Here is a 22,500-nt window from a genome sequence, read left to right on the forward strand (position 1 = left end):
GAGTTGAATCCCCAAGTAAGCGTTGGGTACCCAAGAAAAGAGAAGGAAGAAATGAGTTGAATCCCCAAGTAAGCGTTGGGTACCCAAGAAAAGAGAAGGAATAAATGAGTTGAATCCCCAAGTAAGCGTTGGGTACCCAAGAAAAGAGAAGGAAGAAATGAGTTGAATCCCCAAGTAAGCGTTGGGTACCCAAGAAAAGAGAAGGAAGAAATGAGTTGAATCCCCAAGTAAGCGTTGGGTACCCAAGAAAAGAGAAGGAATAAATGAGTTGAATCCCCAAGTAAGCGTTGGGTACCCAAGCAAAGAGAAGGAATAAATGAGTTGAATCCCCAAGTAAGCAGGAAACTTAATTCCCGGAAATTTGGAATAGACAAATGTCGTCTCCCAAAGGTTAGTTTGCTTGACTTCGTAGAGAAAGTATTGTGTTTCTCCTAATTAGGAAACTAAGTATAGAAACATTTTCTGTTATTTATGTTCCTATAAATGCTTCGCAAGGTACATTTATCAAATGTGATTGATGATAGTACTGGTTAAGTACCGATAAGAACTGAATAATGAAGAATGTAAATTGTTTTTTTTGACTTGCCGTGCGCCCCCCCCCCCCTCTCTCTCTCTCTCTCTCTCTCTCACTCTGTCTAGATTCAAGTTACTTTGTGATTTGACAGAAAGTATTTGATATTAGAATTAATCATAAAATTAATAATAAGAATCAATTAAGCTGTCTTATAATAATGCGAAATAACAATCTAACTATGCAATAACAATCAGCTTACAAGAAATGGCGTAGAAACCTGACCACAATACAGAAATCTGTACCTTAAATTCTATACAATTAACTTATTTACCCCAAAAATACCTCACACGTTAAGACATGCCTAAATACCATTAAGTCCCAAGTTCCCTAAAGTCTGATTTAAAATTGCAAAATGTATTTGATTTGCAAGACACCATTCCTATATTTTATTATTCTCTTATTATCCCTCTTTGCACTTTTTCTAGAGCTATTGATAGAAATCTAGACTCATATTTATACTATTTCAACCTTACTATGAGAATTAAAATATAATTTTTAAGGTGACTTTGCTTTTCAGTATTAGCAGGAGACTTCAAAACCTTGCTGTTATGGTCATAGTTATCCATGCTCATAAAACGCACAGTATTAAAGCCAAACCATGTATGAAGAATGTTGCCACTTTCTCACCACGATGAGGTCATGACCTTTGAGACATGGTGGATGTCCACTCAAGGTCAGCACCACGCACTACCAGCATCTGTTGCTAGCACGTGTTGGAAGCACATGTTACCAACTCAAAAGCGTCTCTGGAACCTTCAAACCTGAACGAATCCAATAGGAACAATGGATTGAAATCTATCATGACGCTCAGATACCTGTGATGATAAGTGGGTTCTGAGTCCCTTACCAAAGAGATTTCTAAACCGTTTACTCGTCCGATTTCTGACTTTCGCTCTGCTAGAAATCGGTCATTCATCGCCCCTTTAACATTGTAACCAACCCGTGACAGAGTCACAGAAGTGAGCCAGGAAGCAGTTTGAATCACGCTAGAGATAGTCAGCCAAGAATCAGCACAGGTCAGCTAGGAATCAGCATAGGTCACACAGGCCAGCTAGGAATCAGAAAATTGTCACTCAGGTCAGCTAGGAATCAGCACATTAGGTCACACAGGTCAGCTAGGAATCAGCACATTAAGTCACACAGGTCAGCTAGGAATCAGCACATTAAGTCACACAGGTCAGCCAGGAATCACCACATTAGGTCACACAGGTCAGCCAGGAATCAGCACATTAAGTCACACAGGTCAGCCAGAAATCAGCACATTAGGTCACACAGGTCAGCTAAGAATCAGCACATTAAGTCACACAGGTCAGCCAGGAATCACCACATTAGGTCACACAGGTCAGCCAGGAATCAGCACATTAGGTCACACAGATCAGCCAGGAATCAGCACATTAGGTCACACAGATCAGCCAGGAATCAGCACATTAGGTCATACAGATCAGCCAGGAATCAGCACATTAGGTCACACAGATCAGCCAGTAATCAGCACATTAGGTCATACAGATCAGCTAGGAATCAGCACATTAAGTCACACAGATCAGCTAGGAATCAGCACATTAGGTCACACAGATCAGCCAGGAACCAGCACATTATGTCATACAGATCAGCCAGGAATCAGCACATTAGGTCACACAGATCAGCCAGGAATCAGCACATTAAGTCACACAGGTCAGCCAGGAATCAGCACATTAGGTCACACATCAGCCAGGAATCAGCACATTAAGTCACACAGGTCAGCTAGGAATCAGCACATTAGGTCACACAGATCAGCCAGGAACCAGCACATTAGGTCATACAGATCAGCCAGGAATCAGCACATTAAGTCACACAGGTCAGCTAGGAATCAGCACATTAGGTCACACAGATCAGCCAGGAATCAGCACATTAGGTCATACAGATCAGCCAGGAATCAGCACATTAAGTCACACAGGTCAGCCAGGAATCAGCACATTAGGTCCTACAGATCAGCCAGGAATCAGCACATTAGGTCATACAGATCAGCCAGGAATCAGCACATTAGGTCACACAGATCAGCCAGGAATCAGCACATTAAGTCACACAGGTCAGCCAGGAATCAGCACATTAGGTCACACATCAGCCAGGAATCAGCACATTAAGTCACACAGGTCAGCTAGGAATCAGCACATTAGGTCACACAGATCAGCCAGGAACCAGCACATTAGGTCATACAGATCAGCCAGGAATCAGCACATTAAGTCACACAGGTCAGCTAGGAATCAGCACATTAGGTCACACAGATCAGCCAGGAATCAGCACATTAGGTCATACAGATCAGCCAGGAATCAGCACATTAAGTCACACAGGTCAGCCAGGAATCAGCACATTAGGTCCTACAGATCAGCCAGGAATCAGCACATTAGGTCATACAGATCAGCCAGGAATCAGCACATTAAGTCACACAGGTCAGCCAGGAATCAGCACATTAGGTCACACAGATCAGCCAGGAATCAGCACATTAGGTCATACAGATCAGCTAGGAATCAGCACATTAAGTCACACAGGTCAACTAGGAATCAGCACATTAGGTCACACAGGTCAGCCAGGAATCACCACATTAGGTCACACAGGTCAGCCAGGAATCAGCACATTAGGTCATACAGATCAGCTAGGAATCAGCACATTAAGTCACACAGGTCAACTAGGAATCAGCACATTAGGTCACACAGGTCAGCCAGGAATCACCACATTAGGTCACACAGGTCAGCCAGGAATCAGCACATAAAGGTCATACAGATCAGGTAGGAATCAGCGCACCTTTGCACGCCTTTCCTTTCACCCTAACTGACCCTGGTAGAAGGCATTTAAAAATCTGGAAATGAGTAAGAAGGCCACTTAAACTCGTAGAGTACTTTTTATTGTTAATAAATGATTTGGCTAAAGCCTCCTGCTATTGACTATTAGCATACTTGCACAAATTACCATTGAAACTTAACCCAGTATATCTGCAATTCTCTCCTTTGACCATTGTCTCCTTTCTCACATAAAGGACTACTCTGTGTCTATCAATAAATTTTGCGTCTATTAAGGACTACTTTCCGACGATTAATCCTTTTTTGTATACATCGCTGTCTACTTTGAGTCCTAATGTCTATTTTTCTTCCTGAAAGGACTAGGCTACTCTATCTACTGTTCGCCCTTAAAGGGCCACTCTGGGCTCTACAGTCACCCCTTGAGTGGACGGTTAGTTTTGTAGTGATGATGGCAACGTCTGAAATTTTCATTTACATTTGTTACAATTTATATTTTTTGTACATAATATATTTACATAAATAAATTTTCTATTCAATATATATTCACAATTTCACCTTTCAATATTCATCTAAATATGTTTTAATTACAAACATATCGACTTGTGAATACCTTTTGAACATAAGTTTTAAATCCTATTTTAGTACATTAACAGATTTTTCGGTCCTTATTTCAGAGAGAAACCTGATGACAGAACTAAGACTTGCCGCTCTTCAAATAAAGGTATGTGGAGAAAATTACCCATTGTTATATTCATTAAATTTATTTTAATTAACTGCATGCTGTGACTAGTGTAAGATCAGAAAGTCAAGCTCATTGTAACACCACTTTAATACAGAGGAAAGTGAAGATGCTCTGTCATCAAACTCCAGGATTAGATTTGTGATTTAGAACGTGTTTCTGTAAATTTAATATGACCAGAGTTTTTACAACTCTCTTGGGTATTTCAATTTAATTCTTTAATGTGCAGGGCCTTATGCCAACATTATTTATTCCCAAGAGGGATAAAATTCAGTCATTACAAAGGGAAGAAATCATTTAGATTTAATCTGCCCACCTATTGAATTCGTCAATTATTGTGTTTAGAAAATGTAACCGACTAGATGTGTATTTATAAATGCTTTTATATAAGTGTGCGAAATTGTTTATATATATATATATATATACGGCCCTTCGCGTCAATATGAGTAGGAGGAGATTATATATATATATATATATATATGTATGTATATATATATATATATATATACTGTTTATATCATCATCATCATCATCTCCTACGCCTATTGACGCAAAGGACCCTATATATATCTATATATATATATATATATATATTTATTTATTTATTTATTTATTTATTTATTTATATTTGTACAGAGCGGCATTAACTTTGTTACAAATGGAGTATAAAAGTAATTATTGCATTTTTTAAAGAAAATGAATGTAAAAAAACTTATTTATTCCAGAATGAGAGTTTTTAAAATATTTGATTATTATCATTATTTTTGCATTAACCAAACGCTAGGAAATGCTTGTTCCCAGGTACTTTTGTAATATTGGGAATGTGTCGTTTGATTTCATAATATTGACTCCTCCTATCATCCAATTTCATATTGTTGACACCTACAATGAATTAATTGAATTCAACAAATTTGTTGAAATAAAAGTCATAACATACACCAATTTAGAATAAACTACAGTCATAGACTTCCATTTTATAGCTTAACATTTTTCTTAATAAATCGTTCTCTCTCTCTCTCTCTCTCTCTCTCTCTCTCTCTGCATATATATATATATATATATATAATTTTTGTCTTGGCACTTCTTCCGGGGGTGATATGGATGGACGTGCTCTCTCTCTCTCTCTCTCTCTCTCTCTCTCTCTCTCGATCGATCGATCGATCGAAGTCAAAACCTAGGTAGCACATATCTCATTACGTCATACATACCACATTTCATAATTAGCCTGTATTTTATATACAATAAATTAACTTAGAATGTAGTCTATTCTGTTACCACACATACAAAAGCATAACACTCCGTAAGGAAGACTTTACCAAGAAATGTCATTTTAGATTTAGAAAGTTATAAAATAAAGCTGAAGGTGAACAAGATTCTTGCAGTTGAACCTCGACTCTGTTTACTATAGTCCATTTCTTTTATCGAGGCAGATTTGCACCGACTCGCAGCGGTGCCCTTTTAACTCGGAAAAGTTTCCTGATCGCTGGCAGATTTGCACCGACTCGCAGCGGTGCCCTTTTAGCTCGGAAAAGTTTCCTGATCGCTGATTGGTTAGAATGATCTCGTCCAACTAATCAGCGATCACGAAACTTTTCCGAGTTAAAAGGGCACCGCTGCGAGTCGGTGCAAATCTGCAATGCTAAAAGAAATTGACTAAAGACTTATAACAAAAGTTCAGTCATTAGGACCAATTACGGCGTTTGGGATTCAGTTTCAGTATTGTCAGAATAGATGCTCACCAGAACGTCAGCCAAGCAAGAACAACCCACCCCCCACTGTGGTGCCCAACCACAGCATTATCTTTCCCTTTAAACAGCTTAAACTCGCTGCCCCTTGCTGGGATCGATCAGGTGCTCTCTCTCTCTCTTTATATACATATACATTTATATATATATATATATATATATATTATATATATATATATATATATATAATCATCAGCTATTGCTAGTGCACTGCAGAACAAAGGTATCAAACATGTCCTTCCACTTGCGTTGTTTATGGTCTTTCTATGCCAGTTAACATCCGCAAATTTTATTAGTTTGTCAATCCTTCGTCTTCCCTTCCTTCTCCTACTTCTCCAGGGACCCATTCTCTTTAATGTCCCTCTGTTATCTGTCATACTCATTATAAATTCATCAAAAATTATGTCCTGCCATTGTCCATTTCTTTTTCTTACATGTTAAAATATCGTCTACTTTAGTTTGCTGAATATATATATATATATATATATATCCATATGTAGATGAGATCATAGTGAGGGGTAGATGGAGATGGTTTGGGCATACTCTTTGCACTCCCCAAGAGAGATTATTTCACCAAACTTTCAACTGGGCTCCCCCAGGCACTATAAGAGTTGGAAGACACAGGCCTACATGGCTGAGAACTATGAAGCATGAAGTAGTAGATGATGAATGGAAAAGTTTTGATTTAAAAGGTGTAGGAGATGATTATGATATATATATATATATATATATATATATTTATATATATATATATATATATATATATATTTATTTATTTATTTCTATTTGAGCACGATGTTGTGTTGATATTTATCCATATTGACTTATTAGGGGTAATTTGAATGACTTACTACCAATTGTGTCACGTGGTGGGCCGGGAAATTGGGTAAAACTCGCTGGTAAAGAGACTGATGTCTCGCCAGGTAAATCCTCGGACAGCTAGGTAGTGTCAGGTTCCAATTTCTTTTATGGTCTCTCGTGGCATGGTTGGTTTCGACCTGGCCTTTCATTAGAAGGGGCTAGCGTTCGATCCCAAGTATGAGGTAGAAATTTATATATATATATATATATATATATATAAAATGACGATTCTTGAGTTTAGAAGTAGGCTAATTGTTAGTTCTTGTGAATTCGGAATAAAGTAAACTTAGTTGAAGTCTACAATGGTTGTTTAGATATTTTATTGTTTAATCTTCTTTTCATGTTATATCGCCACAGATTATAGTTCTATTTATGGGAAGATTCAAATTTTAATCATCATAATCATTATTTTTTCTATTTAAATCGGGTAATTTCTTTTACTCATTACTCATTTTAGGTAATCTATGACGCTGTTTGCAACACGCAGAGAGGTTATTCCATTTTGTTGAGTAATCTGTAAATGTTCCCCGAAATAAACAGCAATTTTTTTTTTTAATTTTTTTTTTTTTTTTTTTTTTTTTCATAATCCTATGATGTTACAACGATGTTACATGTATTTTTACCAGAAGGTAGCACAAAAAACATCGATGTTCCACAGCATCCTGTATAACTTTGACGTAGGTCGATGAATGAGAATTTTCTATGACGAAAAACGCTGCAAAAAAAAAAAAAAAAAAAAAAAAAAGGTATGTTAAACACCAATTCGGTTATCCGCGGGAAATTTTTAGAGAGAAATATTACTCTGCATAATACCGTTATACTTTTACGTCTTTTTCTGAGAATATGAGAAAGAGTGGAAAAGGAAGTGAACAGATCCATAAAAGAATAATAGAATAGCACTTCTCAATAGCTTGGTCTGAAGAAGCCGTCAGCAATCATAATCCAGGAAATTACTTGGTCAAGTTAATGTTGATAGATCAGGTCTCGTCTTCCAGTAGCAGGAAGTGTCGCCATCGCTTAAAAAGAATGGCGTTATTTGGCTTTGATCATATACGCAGTTAGAGGCATAGGCGTAATAACGTAACTGCCTTCTCGATACCAAACCCTCGTCACGTATACACCGCCGTAGTCGAGGTAACCAGGAACAATAGTTAGTGTCATCGTAACAAACAAACCCGGCTTTTATCTAAACTGGCTGTGGACAATGGACAACTTATCTGTTCTCTCTCTCTCTCTCTCTCTCTCTCTCTCTCTCTCTCAAACATCTCAAACAAACAAACCCGGCATATATCTAAACTGGCTGTGGACAATGGACAACTTCTCTCTCTCTCTCTCTCTCTCTCTCTCTCTCAAACAAACCCGGCATATATCTAAACTGGCTGTGGACAATGGACAACTTCTCTCTCTCTCTCTCTCTCTCTCTCTCAAACAAACCCGGCATATATCTAAACTGGCTGTGGACAATGGACAACTTCTCTCTCTCTCTCTCTCTCTCTCTCTCTCTCAAACAAACCCGGCATATATCTAAACTGGCTGTGGACAATGGACAACAGCTCTCTCTCTCTCTCTCTCTCTCTCTCTCACTCAAACAAACCCGGCATATATCTAAACTGGCTGTGGACAATGGACAACTTCTCTCTCTCTCTCTCTCTCTCTCTCTCTCTCTCAAACAAACCCGGCATATATCTAAACTGGCTGTGGACAATGGACAACTTCTCTCTCTCTCTCTCTCTCTCTCTCTCTCTCAGACAAACCCGGCATTTATCTAAACTGGCTGTGGACAATGGACAACTTTCTCTCTCTCTCTCTCTCTCTCTCTCTCTCAGACAAACCCGGCATTTATCTAAACTGGCTGTGGACAATGGACAACTCTCTCTCTCTCTCTCTCTCTCTCTCTCTCTCTCTCTTTGTGAAGATATATGATGTTTCTATGTTTATATTTTTGTTTGGGGCTACTCTTTCAGAACCAATGAAAACTACTGATAGTTATATTTGATTCTTGGATATCCTTGTCTAATGTAAGGTAAAGTTTATTGAAACCATGAATGGTTGAACACAATAGGGATCCGCAATTTTACACAATTGTTTGCAAAATTTAGGAACCCATGTAGGTAGTAAGTTGGCCAGGCCACCAGTCACCCGTTGGGATACTGCCGCTTGAGTTATTTGGTCCCTTAACTGACCAGATAGTACTACATTGGATCACTCTGGTTACGGCTCAGTTTTCTTTTATCTGCCCATCGCTACCTCATTGCAAGAGGGTCGTAACCCCAAATTCCTGATTTTTCAGGAGACGCGTTTGAAAGTTGCTAAGTCCTATGAATTTGATCATGTTTCACAAATTTTCCTAGTACCATCTCTCGGCCGCTAATTCACCTAGATTTACGACTCTTTTACCAAAAGATGCAGAATCAATTCGGCAATCTTGTACACCATATAACTCAAAACTAGCAAATTTGGAGTTACGACCCTCTTGCAATGAGGTAGCGACATGTACCGATTAGTCTGGTATATTCTTTCCATTCTCATCTGTCCTCATACACCTGACAACACCGAGATTACCAAACAATTCTTCTTATCTCAAGGGGTTAACTACAGCCCTGTAATTGTTCAGTGACTACTCTCCTCTTGATAAGGGTAGATGAGACTCTTTAGATATGGTAAGCAGCTTTTCTAGGAGGATACTTCAAAATCAAACCATTATTCTCTTGTCTTGATTAGTGCCATAGCATCTGTACCATGGTCTTTCCATTGTCTTGGTTAGAGTTCTCTTGCTTAAGGGTACACTTGGGCACACTATTCTATCTTATTTCACTTCCTTTTTTATAAGTTTTTGTAGTTTATATGAAAAAAGTAATTTTATGTTGCTACTGTTCTTAGATATTTTAATTGTTCATTACTTCTCTTATAGTCTATTTATTTCCTTTCCTCACTGGGCTCTTTTCAGTGCTGGAAGCCGTAGGCTTATAGCATCCTGCATTTTCCAACTATGGTTGAAGCTCACCAAGTAATAAAATATAATAATAATAATAATAATAATAATAATAATAGTAAAACATTTGAGACTCGTGTGATGTTTGGTTTAGGTTTTATTATTTATTCTGTTGCATTAATAGCTGGAGATTTTAAATTACCAGTAATAACCGTAAACACAACCAGACTTAATAATGTAATTTAGATCATGAAGGGACTACTAAACTCCTGTCTAGTACAGCGGGTAACGTGTTTGCCTAGCATTCGCAAGGCAGCAGATCGATCCCAGCCCGAGATCGTGAGCTTAAGCTGTTTACTGGGGAGGTCACTGCTGTGTTTGGGCACCACAGTGGGTGTTTGGGCTTACTGACTGACGTTCTGGTGAGCATCTATTCTGATGAAACTGAAACTGAATCCAAGCCCCTTTACCTTTGTAAGTAAACGAAAAAACGTATTGTTAATGGTAACCGTTTGTAAAGCAACTGGTGTCATTTTAGAAAATCTTAGAAGTAAGGAACATAAATATATATATATATATATATATATATGTGTGTGTGTGTGTGTGTGTGTATGTGTGTGTGTGTAATTTTGTACGTACAATTTTCCCTGTGTTTAAAAATTGGACCTTGCCCCCTTGTATTTGGGCCTTGGGCCAAATTAACATTTCTTCCTATTAATAACACGTTTGAAGGGTATTCTAATCCCATTTTGATAGGTATTTTAACGTTTCCCACTGACCAGCTGTCTTTAGATACCAGTCCCGGGAACTTTTCAACTTTTTACCGGGGTGATTAAGATGAAGTTTTGGTCCTTATGTTAGATTATAACAATTGATTACTGGTATTTTGATTTATTGTTGTGGAGACAGTTTCATAATATAGATTTTCTTTTATTATTATTATTATTATTATTATTATTATTACCTGCTAAGCAGTTGTTTGTTTTCATATATTGTCATTTACTTTCTTAGTAGAAGGATACGAATGTTATATATATATATATATTATATATATATATATATCTATATATATCAATATAATATAATAAATTTTACAGTGAGATGCTGTTCATGGAATTCAGTTACATGAAACTTTTCTAGTATATAACATTTGATCCTAAGCCGGGGTTTTATAGTGGTTGAATTTTGACAATATTAAAAAAAAACATTAAACAGAACCGTTAACTTTCCATATTTTTTTTTTATTATTAGAATATCTTAAAAGTTTGCCAATTAACCAGACAATTTATCCCATCTGTAAATTTTTTTTTTCCAATTTCTTTTGAAATATTCTTTAATATCCATATCTATTGGTTTTAAGAGCTTGTTCGCTGAAGTGATTGTATATTTTCAGATTGCTTTGTTTCACTTTGATGTTTTGATGTAATTTTACGCCCATAAAAAATACGTATTAAAACGTAGGGGAGGAAAGGAGTTGAGCATACTCTGTTATAAATATCATAGATTGGCGAAATAACTAGTTTAGAGGGCAAGGAGATCTTTCCATAAATGTTATATGTCAATAATGGTTGAATTCTCAGAGAATTTGATTTCCATTTGTACATTGAAACATCATATTTTAATTACCCTGAGATAGTATTTTTATGATGGTTATGTTATTCTTAGAAGCTCTCGTATATTTCTCTTATACTTACAGTAGTTAAATGTTAAGTGCAATCTCCACTCGCCCTCATTCCCTTAACACAGAATAAAGAGAATGTATTGTTAAATAAATAGTTCATGTTAATAGGATTTTCCTTTTAACATGATGATTAAACTTGTTTCTGGAACACGGAAGACGCTGGGGATTTTCCAGATCAAATACTGGGAAGGGGTCGAAGTACTCTTCCCACATATTGAAGAGGAGCAATCTCAGTCACTCTCAGTGGGCGAAATATTTCAACATGTTGTAGAGGTAGTAGGTTGGCCAGGGCACCAGCCACCCGTTGAGATACTACCGCTAGAGAGTTATGGGGTCATTTGACTGGCCAGACAGTACTACATAGGACCCTTCTCTCTGGTTACGGTTATTTACCCTTGCCTACACAGACACCGAATAGTCTAGCCTATTCTATACAGATTCTCCTCTATCCTCTTACACCTGACAACACTGAGATTGCCAACAATTCTTCTTCACCCAAGGGGTTAAATACTGCACTCCAGTTGTTCAGTGGCTACTTTCCTCCTGGTAAGGGTAGAAGAGACTCTTCAGCTGTGATAAGCAGCTCTTTTAGGAGAAGGACACTCCATTGTTCTGTACCATGGTCTTCCACTGTCTTGGGTTAGAGTTCTCTTGCTTGAGGGTACACTCGGGCACACTGTTCTGTCTAGTTTTTCTTCCTTTATTTTGTGAAACTTTTATCGTATATATAGGAAATATTTTTTTCAATGTTACCAATCTTGAAATATTTTATTTTTCCTTATTTCCTATCCTCACTGAGGTATTTTCCTTGTTGGGGGTCCTGGGCTTATAGCATCCTACTTTTACAATTAGGGTTGTAGCTTAGCATTGATAATAATAATAATAATAATAATAATAATAATAATAATAGTAATGATGTTCTCCTGTTACATCATTTTATATTTTATTCTAATATACAATGGAGAAGTTGTTACTTTATAAGATTCCAATTTCTCAACTTCAGTAAATCTTCAACGAGCTGTATCTGTTTTATGTTTGTAAGCTGAGAGATGAATATGGATTGAGCGTTCAATTAATACGTATTGGAGTGAGTACTAGGTAGTTATTTCCATATGATAGAAATTTAGTAATATATCAAGAGTTTGGCGTTTTTAGAACATTTCACTTGAGTGTTGAGTGTGGTACAGTGACATCAAGTCAGAATTGTGCATTGTTTGTTGGGTGTGGACAGGGTCGACCTACTCGGCTTAAGTTGATTTGCTTTGTAAGGACAGGGCGTGAACAGATGGTTAGCCTTTACCACTCCCTTTATATATGCATATATGCATGCATATATATATATATATATATATGTGTGTGTGTGTGTGTGTGATTATATTATAAGATTTAGGCCTGAGATCAGGCACTGGAATATTACTCTACAGTATATAAGCACGTATATATATTACACACACACATATATGTGTGTATATATATATATATATATATATATATTGTATATTATATATGTGTGTGTACACGTGTATATATAGAGTGACATTGTAGTGCCTGATCTTAGGCCTAAATTTTATAATATATATATATATATATATATATATAGATAGATAGATAGATAGATAGATATATATATATACACACATGTACACATACATTTACACATACACATGTACACACACGCACACATATATACATATATATATATATATATATATATATACTGTATATATATGTATATATGTATATATACACACATACAGTTTATCCATTACTAAAATGTACAGTTAGAATCAAAAGAACACAGACACTCGGAGGAAATCTTTCGTCAGATGTCTCTAGTGTTCCCATGACAAAACAGACAAGGTCTTGCTCTTCTTACTACTACTATGAAATGGGCGGAGCCCTCTCCAACCTTATCGAACCAAAGACAGCAAAGTGGTGTTTTTGCTATTGAAAGCATTAAAATTTTACAAATCGAGTTGCCAAATTTCAATCTGATTTATCATTTGACGTTTCGAATATCCACTGCAAATACTGAACACACACACACACACACACACACACATATATATATATATATATATATGTGTGTGTGTGTGTGTGTGTGTGTGTGTTACCATGAATCCGCAAAATCATGTCTTAATTATTGGAGTATCGCAGCTAAACAATTCCTTCCGTTAAAAGCTACATTAGATTATTTCGACATTAGTTTTGTTCAAGTTACCGATGAAAGAAAAAGTACTTTCAGATATGGTTTGTTGTAAAATAATAATAAAAACAAAAACATACATGAGTTTACCTGCCTTGACATAGAGAGAGAGAGAGAGAGAGAGAGAGAGAGAGAGAGAGAGATTCGGCCTGAATACATCGATTTTAATATATTTGTCGTACGTTAGTCAAAATTCGCCCGTAACTTTTTGAGTTAGGTTAGTGACAAACAAATAGACAGAGGTGAAAACATGACCTCCTTGGCGGAGGTAATAATAATAATAATAATAATAATAATAATAATAATAATAATTGGATCAAAACGTAAATTTTGAGAGAGTTCTGTCGAGGTGAGTCTTGGCCCGCGCACTGAGCCCTATTATAATTTGGAATGGCAAGATATTTCTTTGGATTTATTAAACGTAATTAGTTCTTCTTACCTTCTAAATTCCTGAAATTTATCCTTTTATCAAAACCTGCTGAAATCTTGTAACTCTCCCAGAAACCACATTATTACTTCCATCCTTGCCTGTTGGTCTTTCAAAAATTCCAACTCTTAGTGAGATGAAGATTCACTTCACGAACATCATGTCTCCAGAGAATGGAACTTGGAATGTTTCTCAAGATGATATTTATTTTGAAATTGAATATTATGTAAGTAGGGGATATAAACTCAACGCTATCATTTAGCGTTTATTATGAGAGAGAGAGAGAGAGAGAGAGAGAGAGAGAGAGAGAGAGAGAGAGAGAGATGTTTGAGATGTTGGTGAGGAAGTGAGAATTGGTGAAAGAGTCTGAGGGTGGTGAGAGCGAGAAGGGGTGAGAGTGAGAAGAGGTGAGAGCGAGAAGGGGTGAGAGTGAGAAGAGGTGAGAGCGAGAAGGGGTGAGAGAGGAAGAGAATAGTGAAAGTCAAAGAAGATTTGGGGCCCCAAGATGTTCATTCCATGCCAGTTATGTTACAGGTGAACTCTTTATGATTAGTTGGCAGATTAACCCCGCGTTATCCATTTCAGTGTTAGAATTACAAACTGCATTTCTAACTAAGCTGATATGATCTAGTTACCGATAATCTGTTGCGCTACATCTTTATAGTGCGTTTTGTGAAACGACTGAAAAAAAAAAAAAAAGAATGAAGTCAGGCTATTTTTAAGGAACAAGACACCAAGGATTTCAATAGATAAAACAGAATTATATTTGAATAAGTACTAATTTTGGGACAGAGTTCGTAAACAAATGCACGAAACGACAGGAAAAAAAAAAGAAAAGAAAGTCAGGCTATTTTTAAGGAACAAGACACCAAGAATTTCAATAGATAAAACAGAATTATATTTGAATAAGTACTAATTTTGGGACAGAGTTCGTAAACAAATGCACGAAACGACAGGAAAAAAAAAAAAGAAAGTCAGGCTATTTTTAAGGAACAAGACACCAAGGATTTCAATAGATAAAACAGAATTATATTTGAATTACTAATTTTGGGACAGAGTTCGTAAACAAATGCACGAAACGACAGGAAAAAAAAAAAAGAAAGTCAGGCTATTTTTAAGGAACAAGACACAAAGGATTTCAATAGATAAAACAGAATTATATTTGAATAAGTACTAATTTTGGGACAGAGTTCGTAAACAAATGCACGAAAGCTATCTAGAATATGGTACCACTGGGACAAGGGGTGGGTGTGTTTTAAAGAACTTAAATTCAAGGTTGTAAGCAATGTTTTTCTCCCTTTTTAGCTTAGCATTTTCAGTTCGTATTGTATCGTTTCTTTTTTACATTTGTTTATTTTTCTAGTTTTATAACCCTGTTTTTGGACAGCTGACTGGAAGATGTAGATGAGAATGTAGCAGCTGGACAATTTATACAGAGAGCTAAAGACAGAACCAGGTGAAGGCAATTGATAGCCCACGTCGAGGACATGGCGCCTAGATAGATTACCCTGTTTATTTCTGATCGCCTTTCTATCAATAGTGATTTTAAAGATATCGGTTTCTCTGGAATTTACCTTTCTTTGGTTTGATATTGGGTGATATTAGCCTACTGATTTCTCTGATATACAGTATCTGTCCAGAGGGAGACCAGAAGTAACGTGAAGTTATTTCATGTTGGCTATAGGATGAAACCAATATTTGAAAAATTGAGAAACAGGCAGTTTCCCATCTAATATCGTTAAGAGAATAAAATTTTGAGAAAGTTTTTTTTTTTTTTTTTTTTTTTTTTTTTTTTTTTTTTTTTTTTTTTGAAGACCTGTATTTACTAAGTAAGGTTATATTAAGCATTTCAGGTTGGAGGTACTTTGAAAATTGATCATATGTTTGTACTTCAGAATCTGACTTTTATCCTAAACTGATGGAGAAAACCCTGACGCTTATTGAACTCCTTGTTCATAATCTTGATAAATGTATCTGACAACATTGTTCAATTGACTCAGTGTGCATGGTGTTTAGAATATTTAGGCCTAGTGTCAGGATATTTTCTGCTAGCTTTTTAAATCACATTTCCTGATAACCCTTTTAACTCACATTTCCTAACCTATGTCTTGGGCTATGTCAAGAATATAGCGACCACTCTCAACTCGGGGCCGTTCTCACATAGGGGATCAGAACCCCCTGTTTCACGCTACGCTCAAATCTGCCTCACATAAATCTACATTAAGCCTTTATATGGGCGGTCAAACATATTCAGACTTTGAAGAAATTTTGCAGGGACTATTGCAATATATCAAGAAACATATGTAAAAAGCAAACATTTCAATAGTATAATATGTATTTCTAAAGTAATACAAAATGTACACAGACAAACCGAAAAATATTTTGTGTTTAACATATTTCTCTTTGCAAACGAAATCTTCTCAGGAAAAAATAACTAATCTGTAATTACATATTGCATCATAAATACGTCCTTGTTACATATGCTTTTTTTAGCCAAAGTTTACGTTATATCGAAATAGATAACAAAACTTTTCTATCCGTTTCAAACTGATGAATCCAAATAAGCAAGTTATTTTTTCTTCTGACAAATTCCAATCTTATTGTAAAAGATAAAGTTCCTTTAATTTTTTTATAGAAAATTTAAAGGTATTTGTTCAAATGTAGATCGAAGTTAAGATTAATTATTTTTTTTACTTATTGGTTCATTTGTTTATTTACTTGTATATCTAGAAAGTTGCCGACGAGAGTGTTTTTGAATTGGTCTCCGCACATTGTTAAGCATAAAAACAAATGCTTGAATGTAAGTGAATAAGTCGCCAAAAAAAAAAAAAATTCAAATAGTGATATTTGGTAAATACTGTATATTTAGTAATGGTGACAAGGTAACGGACTCTGGTAATATACATAGCTTGCAGAAGTTCCACGCAGATGCGTATAAAAACATTGAAGAAAAGAAAATTTAACTAAATGGTGAAGATTTACTATGCAAAATAAGAGGACTAGATCTTTTCACAAGGGAGACCTAATTCCATTGTGCCGACCCAAGCAGTTTTTAGTGAGACGAATACCTCAGCAGTGTTACACCATCACAGAAACTGAGGAAACATCAGACAAGAAAAGATGTATAGAGAAAGCATTTTCGCATCTACGATTTTATAAATAAAGAACTTATTCACAAAGATCAGGTTCTAGAACTTTGTCATTTAGAAATGTGTATAATGAGAATCTATGCAACAATAACAATTATGAACAAGCTTGTGAAATAAGTAGTCAATCTGAGGTTGAAGATTGAACACTGTTCTGACCTGAAAGACAGCATCGACTTCTGATCATCCCCATATAAAGACACTGATATTTTGTAAATCTTTGGAATCACTGAAAACAATTGTTCTTTATGCTTATGATCTGCGAGATGATGACTGAATCAAAGAAGTTAGTCTTGAGCTTTACACTATATTACTTAATGCCTTCAAAGAAACCAAGACACTTCTATGGCCCACCAAATCCAGTGACTTTCTTTATTATTATTATTATTATTATTATTATTATTATTATTATTATTATTATTATTATTATTATTATTATTATTATGAAAAGTGGGATGCTATAATCACAGAGGCTCCAACAGGAAAAATAGCCCAGTAAGGAAAGGAAAAAAGAAAATAGAATATTTTAAGAAGAGTAATAACATTGAAATATATATCTCCTATATAAACTAAAAACTTTAACAAAACAAGAGGAAGAGAAATAAGATAGAATAGTGTTCTTGGGTGTACCCTCAACCAAGAAATTCCTGCTTATGTTCTACAATCTGTATTTACACTAATGTGTGGTAAGAGGGACCCATCAGATCGAGAATGAATATTAGTACTAACAGTTAGTCAAGATATGTGTAAAGCAGCAACAGGTGGACAGTGGAAGATGAAAACGCATGTCCTGCTATGTATGACACTCCGCCATCTCTTCAAATCTAAACAATCAACTACTTTCCTAAATTAACTAGGTAATTATGAGTCCTATGCTTTTTCTTTTGAATTGGAAACAGTCCTGGCATATACACGGTTGAAAGTGTTTCAATAATCAGTAATAGTGATGTGGTTAAGGATCAACCTGAAGGAACAGTGTTTCATGGCGACCGAGACAACTTTGATCAGCTGGTGTCTGATGTTTATGGAACTGGATTAGTTCAAAGCACAGTTGGAATCTACATAGAAGAATTTGGATTTTGTAAAGATGATGGCCTGAAATTACTCGCTCGTATGACTGAACGCATTCCTAAGAAGATTCAAAAGTCCAGTTTAAGAGTTTTCATCATACTACCGGAGAAAACGACATGAAGAACCAACCCTCATAGAGCCCTCAAACTGTGCTGAAAATTCCAGCATCAAGATCGTGATTTTTTTTTAGATTATTGCTTGTCATATGCCCTTTGAGAGTCAATTTATCCCTGCTATATCGGGATCTGTGTCTAGTAGGCTACTGACAATACTCCAAACTTTACGATAACTATGTAAGTAGATATATGTATATGCATATATATCTGTGTGTACATAATATATATATACATATATATATATGTGTATGTATATATATATATATATATATATATATATATATATATGTATATATATATATATATATATATATATATATATATATATATATATATATATATATAATTACAGTATTTGTTAGATTTTTTAATGGGGGGCCCTGCCCTGCCAGCGGGAAGGGGTAGGGCCGCCCTGCCAGCGGAAAGGAGGGAGCCCCGCCCGCCCTGCCTGCGGGAAGGGGGACCCCCCTGCCAGCGGGAAGGGGGGAGCCTCACCCTGCCAGCAGGAAGGGGCAGCCCCGCCATGCTAGCGAGAAGGGGGGAGCCCCGCCCTGCCAGCGGGAAGGGGGGAGCCCCGCCCTGCCAGCAGGAAGGGGGGAGCCCCGCCCTGCCTGCAAGAAGAGGGGAGCCCCGCCCTGCCAGCGGGAAGGGGGGGACCTTGCCCTGCCAGCGGAAAGGGGGGAAGCCCCACCCTGCCAGCGGAAAGGGGGGAGCCCCTCCCTGCTAGCAAGAAGAGGGGAGCCCCGCCCTGCCAGCGGGAAGGGGGGACCTCGCCCTGCCAGCGGAAAGGGGGGACCTCGCCCTGCCAGTGGAAAGGGGGGAGCCCCACCCTGCCAGCAAGAAGAGGGGAGCCCCGCCCTGCCAGCGGGAAGGGGGGACCTCGCCCTGCCAGCGGAAAGGGCGGAGCCCCACCCTGCCAGCGGAAATGGGGGAGCCCCGCCCTGCCAGCAAGAAGAGGGGAGCCCTGCCCTGCCAGCGGGAAGGGGGGACCTCGCCCTGCCAGTGGAAAGGGGGGAGCCCCACTCTGCCAGCGGAAAGGGGGGAGCCCCACCCTGCCAGCGGAAAGGGGGGAGCCCCACCCTGCCAGCGGAAAGGGGGGAGCCCCACCCTGCCAGCGGAAAGGGGGGAGCCTTCCCCTTTCACCCTTCCAGCGGGATGGGGGAGCCCCGCCCTGCCAGCGGGAAGGGGGGAAGCCTTGCCCTGCCAGCGGGAAGGGGGGAGGCCTGCCCTGCCAGCGGGAAGGGGGGAGCCCCGCCCTGCAAGCGGGAAGGGGGGAGCCCCCCCTGCCAGCGAGAAGGGGGGAGCCCCGCCCTGCCAGCGAGAAGGGGGGAGCCCCGCCCTGCCAGCGGGAAGGGGGGAGCCCGGCCCTGCCAGCGGGAAGGGGGTAGCCCCGCCCTTCCAGCGGGAAGGGGGGAGCCCCTACCAGCCAGCGGGAAGGGGGGAGCCCCACCCTGCCAGCGGAAAGGGGGGAGCCCCACCCTGCCAGCGGAAAGGGGGGAGCCTTCCCCTTTCACCCTTCCAGCGGGAAGGGGGGAACCCCGCCCTGCCAGCGGGAAGGGGGGGAGCCTTGCCCTGCCAGCGGGAAGGGGGGAGCCCCGCCCTGCCAGCGGGAAGGGGGGAGCCCCGCCCTGCCAGCGAGAAGGGGGGAGCCCCGCCCTGCCAGCGAGAAGGGGGGAGCCCCGCCCTGCCAGCGGGAAGGGGGGAGCCCCGCCCTGCCAGCGGGAAGGGGGGAGCCCCACTCTGCCAGCGGAAAGGGGGGAGCCCCACCCTGCCAGCGGAAAGGGGAGAGCCCCACCCTGCCAGCGGAAAGGGGGAGCCCCACCCTGCTAGCGGAAAGGGGGGAGCCCCACCCTGCCAGCGGAAAGGGGGGAGCCTTCCCCTTTCACCCTTCCAGCGGGAAGGGGGGAGCCCCGCCCTGCCAGCGGGAAGGGGGGGAGCCCCGCCCTGCCAGCGGGAAGGGGGGGAGCCCCGCCCTGCCAGCGGGAAGGGGGGAGCCCCGCCCTGCCAGCGAGAAGGGGGTAGCCCGGCCCTGTCAGCGGGAAGGGGGGAGCCCGGCCCTGCCAGCGGGAAGGGGGGAGCCTGCCCTGCCAGCGGGAAGGGGGGAGCCCCACCCAGCCAGCGGGAAGGGGGGAGCCCCACCCTGCCAGCGGAAAGGGGGAGCCCCACCCTGCCAGCGGAAAGGGGGGAGCCTTCCCCTTTCACCCTTCCAGGGGGAAGGGGGGAGCCCCGCCCTGCCAGCGGGAAGGGGGGAGCCTTGCCCTGCCAGCGGGAAGGGGGGAGCCCCGCCCTGCCAGCGGGAAGGGGGGAGCCCCGCCCTGCCAGCGGGAAGGGGGGAGCCCCGCGCTGCCAGCGAGAAGGGGGGAGCCCCGCCCTGCCAGCGGGAAGGGGGGAGCCCCACCCTGCCAGCGGGAAGGGGGGAGCCCCACCCAGCCAGCGGGAAGGGGGGAGCCCCACCCTGCCAGCGGAAAGGGGGGAGGCCCTCCTACCCAGCGGAAAGGGGGGAGGCCCGACCAGCCGAGCCAACAATGTAGAGTTCCTGTATCTAGGTTATTTTTAAAAAAACATGAGGGCCTTATGGAAATCTCTAACAGGCTCCAAAAAGTCTTCAAAGTCTTCAAAGCTCCCCCAACTCCATGTTTGTCTTCAGTTTGCCTTTTGTCATCAACAGTAAAGTTGAATGCTTTTTCCTGTCAGAGCTCCAAAAGGAGAAATATGGAATACCGGTGCAAACCCAAATTGGCTTGAAATTGTCATTTGTCTCGAGCATAAATGTTAGTAAAGGTAAAAAGGTCGTTTTGATTATTTTATTGACCAACCCAAATTTGCAAGCTTTTATCACCGTCTCACCATGAGGCTATTAAAAAGGAAACAAGATTTGGGTTTTTCAGAAAATGCTTTGGTGAAAGCTATGAGTTGTTGAGTGTGACTTTGAAAGAAAACCAGAATACTTCGTCATAAAGGGATAAACGACAATTTGAATCATGAAAGCCGTCATGAAAAGCAAAACAAGAATCTTGAAGACAAATAATTGATTCATTTGAAAGGATTCGGATAGAAAATACAGGAAGAAGAGGGAGACAGGAAGGAGAACGGGAGAGAAGAAATAAAGAATCCGAAAAGGAGAACTAGTTATTATTTATCGATCATTTTACGGTAGGTTGGATTTTAAAAGAGAAAGTAAAGTCCCTAATGTTGAATATCTAAAAATAAAGATTGTGCAGAATAAGGCGGAAACTGCACCGAAGTAGAGAATATTGAAGGATCAGAGAAAGATCTAAAATTCTTCAATCTGAAATCATTTTTTTTTCTCTAAAAAAGGAAGGATTCCAATTGGACGGCTTTCTTTTGGAAATTCCTAGCAGGCTCCAAATGCGATATAGTCTTCAAAATTCTCACAACTCGTTGTTCGACTTGAATTTGTCTTCCGTCATCGATAGGAAAGTTGAATGCTTTCCTGTCAGAGCTCCGAAAGATTCTTAGTCTCTCTGTTAGGAGGAATATGGAATACCGGTGCATTCTAAAATCGGCTTTAAATTGTCACTCGTCTTGAGCAGGAATGTTTAAAAAAAGTAAAAAGATTGTTTTAATCGTTTTATTGATCAACCCAAATTTGCAAGATTTTATCACCGACTTTCCTCGGAGGCCATTAAAAAGGAAGAAAGATTTGGGGATGCAGAAAAAGCTTTGGTGAAAGTTAAAGAATGATTGAGTCTGCGACTTTGGAAGAAAACCAAAATACAAAAAGGAATCAACGACAAGTGGAATCAGAAAGGTAGTTATGAAAAGCCAAACAAAAATCTTGAAGACTAATAATTGATTTATTTGAAAGGATTCGGACAGCAAATACAGGAAGAAGAGGGAGACAGGAAGGAGAACGGGAGAGAAGAATTTGAACTTCGGGTTCCAGCTTCGGTCGTCATTTTGTGTCAGCCTCATCATCATCTGTCTGTCGTCAGTGTTCGTGTCATCCAACACTAGTAACTGCTTTTAAAAGATACAAAAAGGATAATTTAATTGCAAAGGGATCAATGGTTCAATTGGGTTCCGTCGTCATGAAATGCCTTCAAGATATTCGTCAAAAGAAATTCGACCAAGAAGTGCAACGGCAGGAGGAGAGGAACTGGTCAAAGGAATACTCTGAGGAAAGAGTTCGTTGCCCTTCATCAGGACCCCTAAAACACTGATACGCAATCGAGGCGTCAAAACGAAAGTTAGCTTACGGGAAGAG

The 22,500-nt window shown here is 39.7% G+C and overlaps 1 protein-coding gene across 2 annotated transcripts in view; it reads left to right on the plus strand.

Moving 5' to 3' along the window:
* Positions 1-22,500, plus strand: part of LOC137632478 (two pore channel protein 1-like) — a 354,996-nt gene that overhangs the window by 171,311 nt on the left and 161,185 nt on the right. For both annotated transcript variants that reach the window (XM_068364427.1, XM_068364428.1), the window contains exon 2: positions 4,023-4,069. In XM_068364427.1, the coding sequence (XP_068220528.1) occupies positions 4,023-4,069 (47 nt within the window). The remainder of the gene's footprint in view (positions 1-4,022; positions 4,070-22,500) is intronic.

Source organism: Palaemon carinicauda, chromosome 41, assembly GCF_036898095.1.
Source record: "Palaemon carinicauda isolate YSFRI2023 chromosome 41, ASM3689809v2, whole genome shotgun sequence".
NCBI classification, from domain to species: Eukaryota; Metazoa; Arthropoda; class Malacostraca; order Decapoda; family Palaemonidae; genus Palaemon; species Palaemon carinicauda.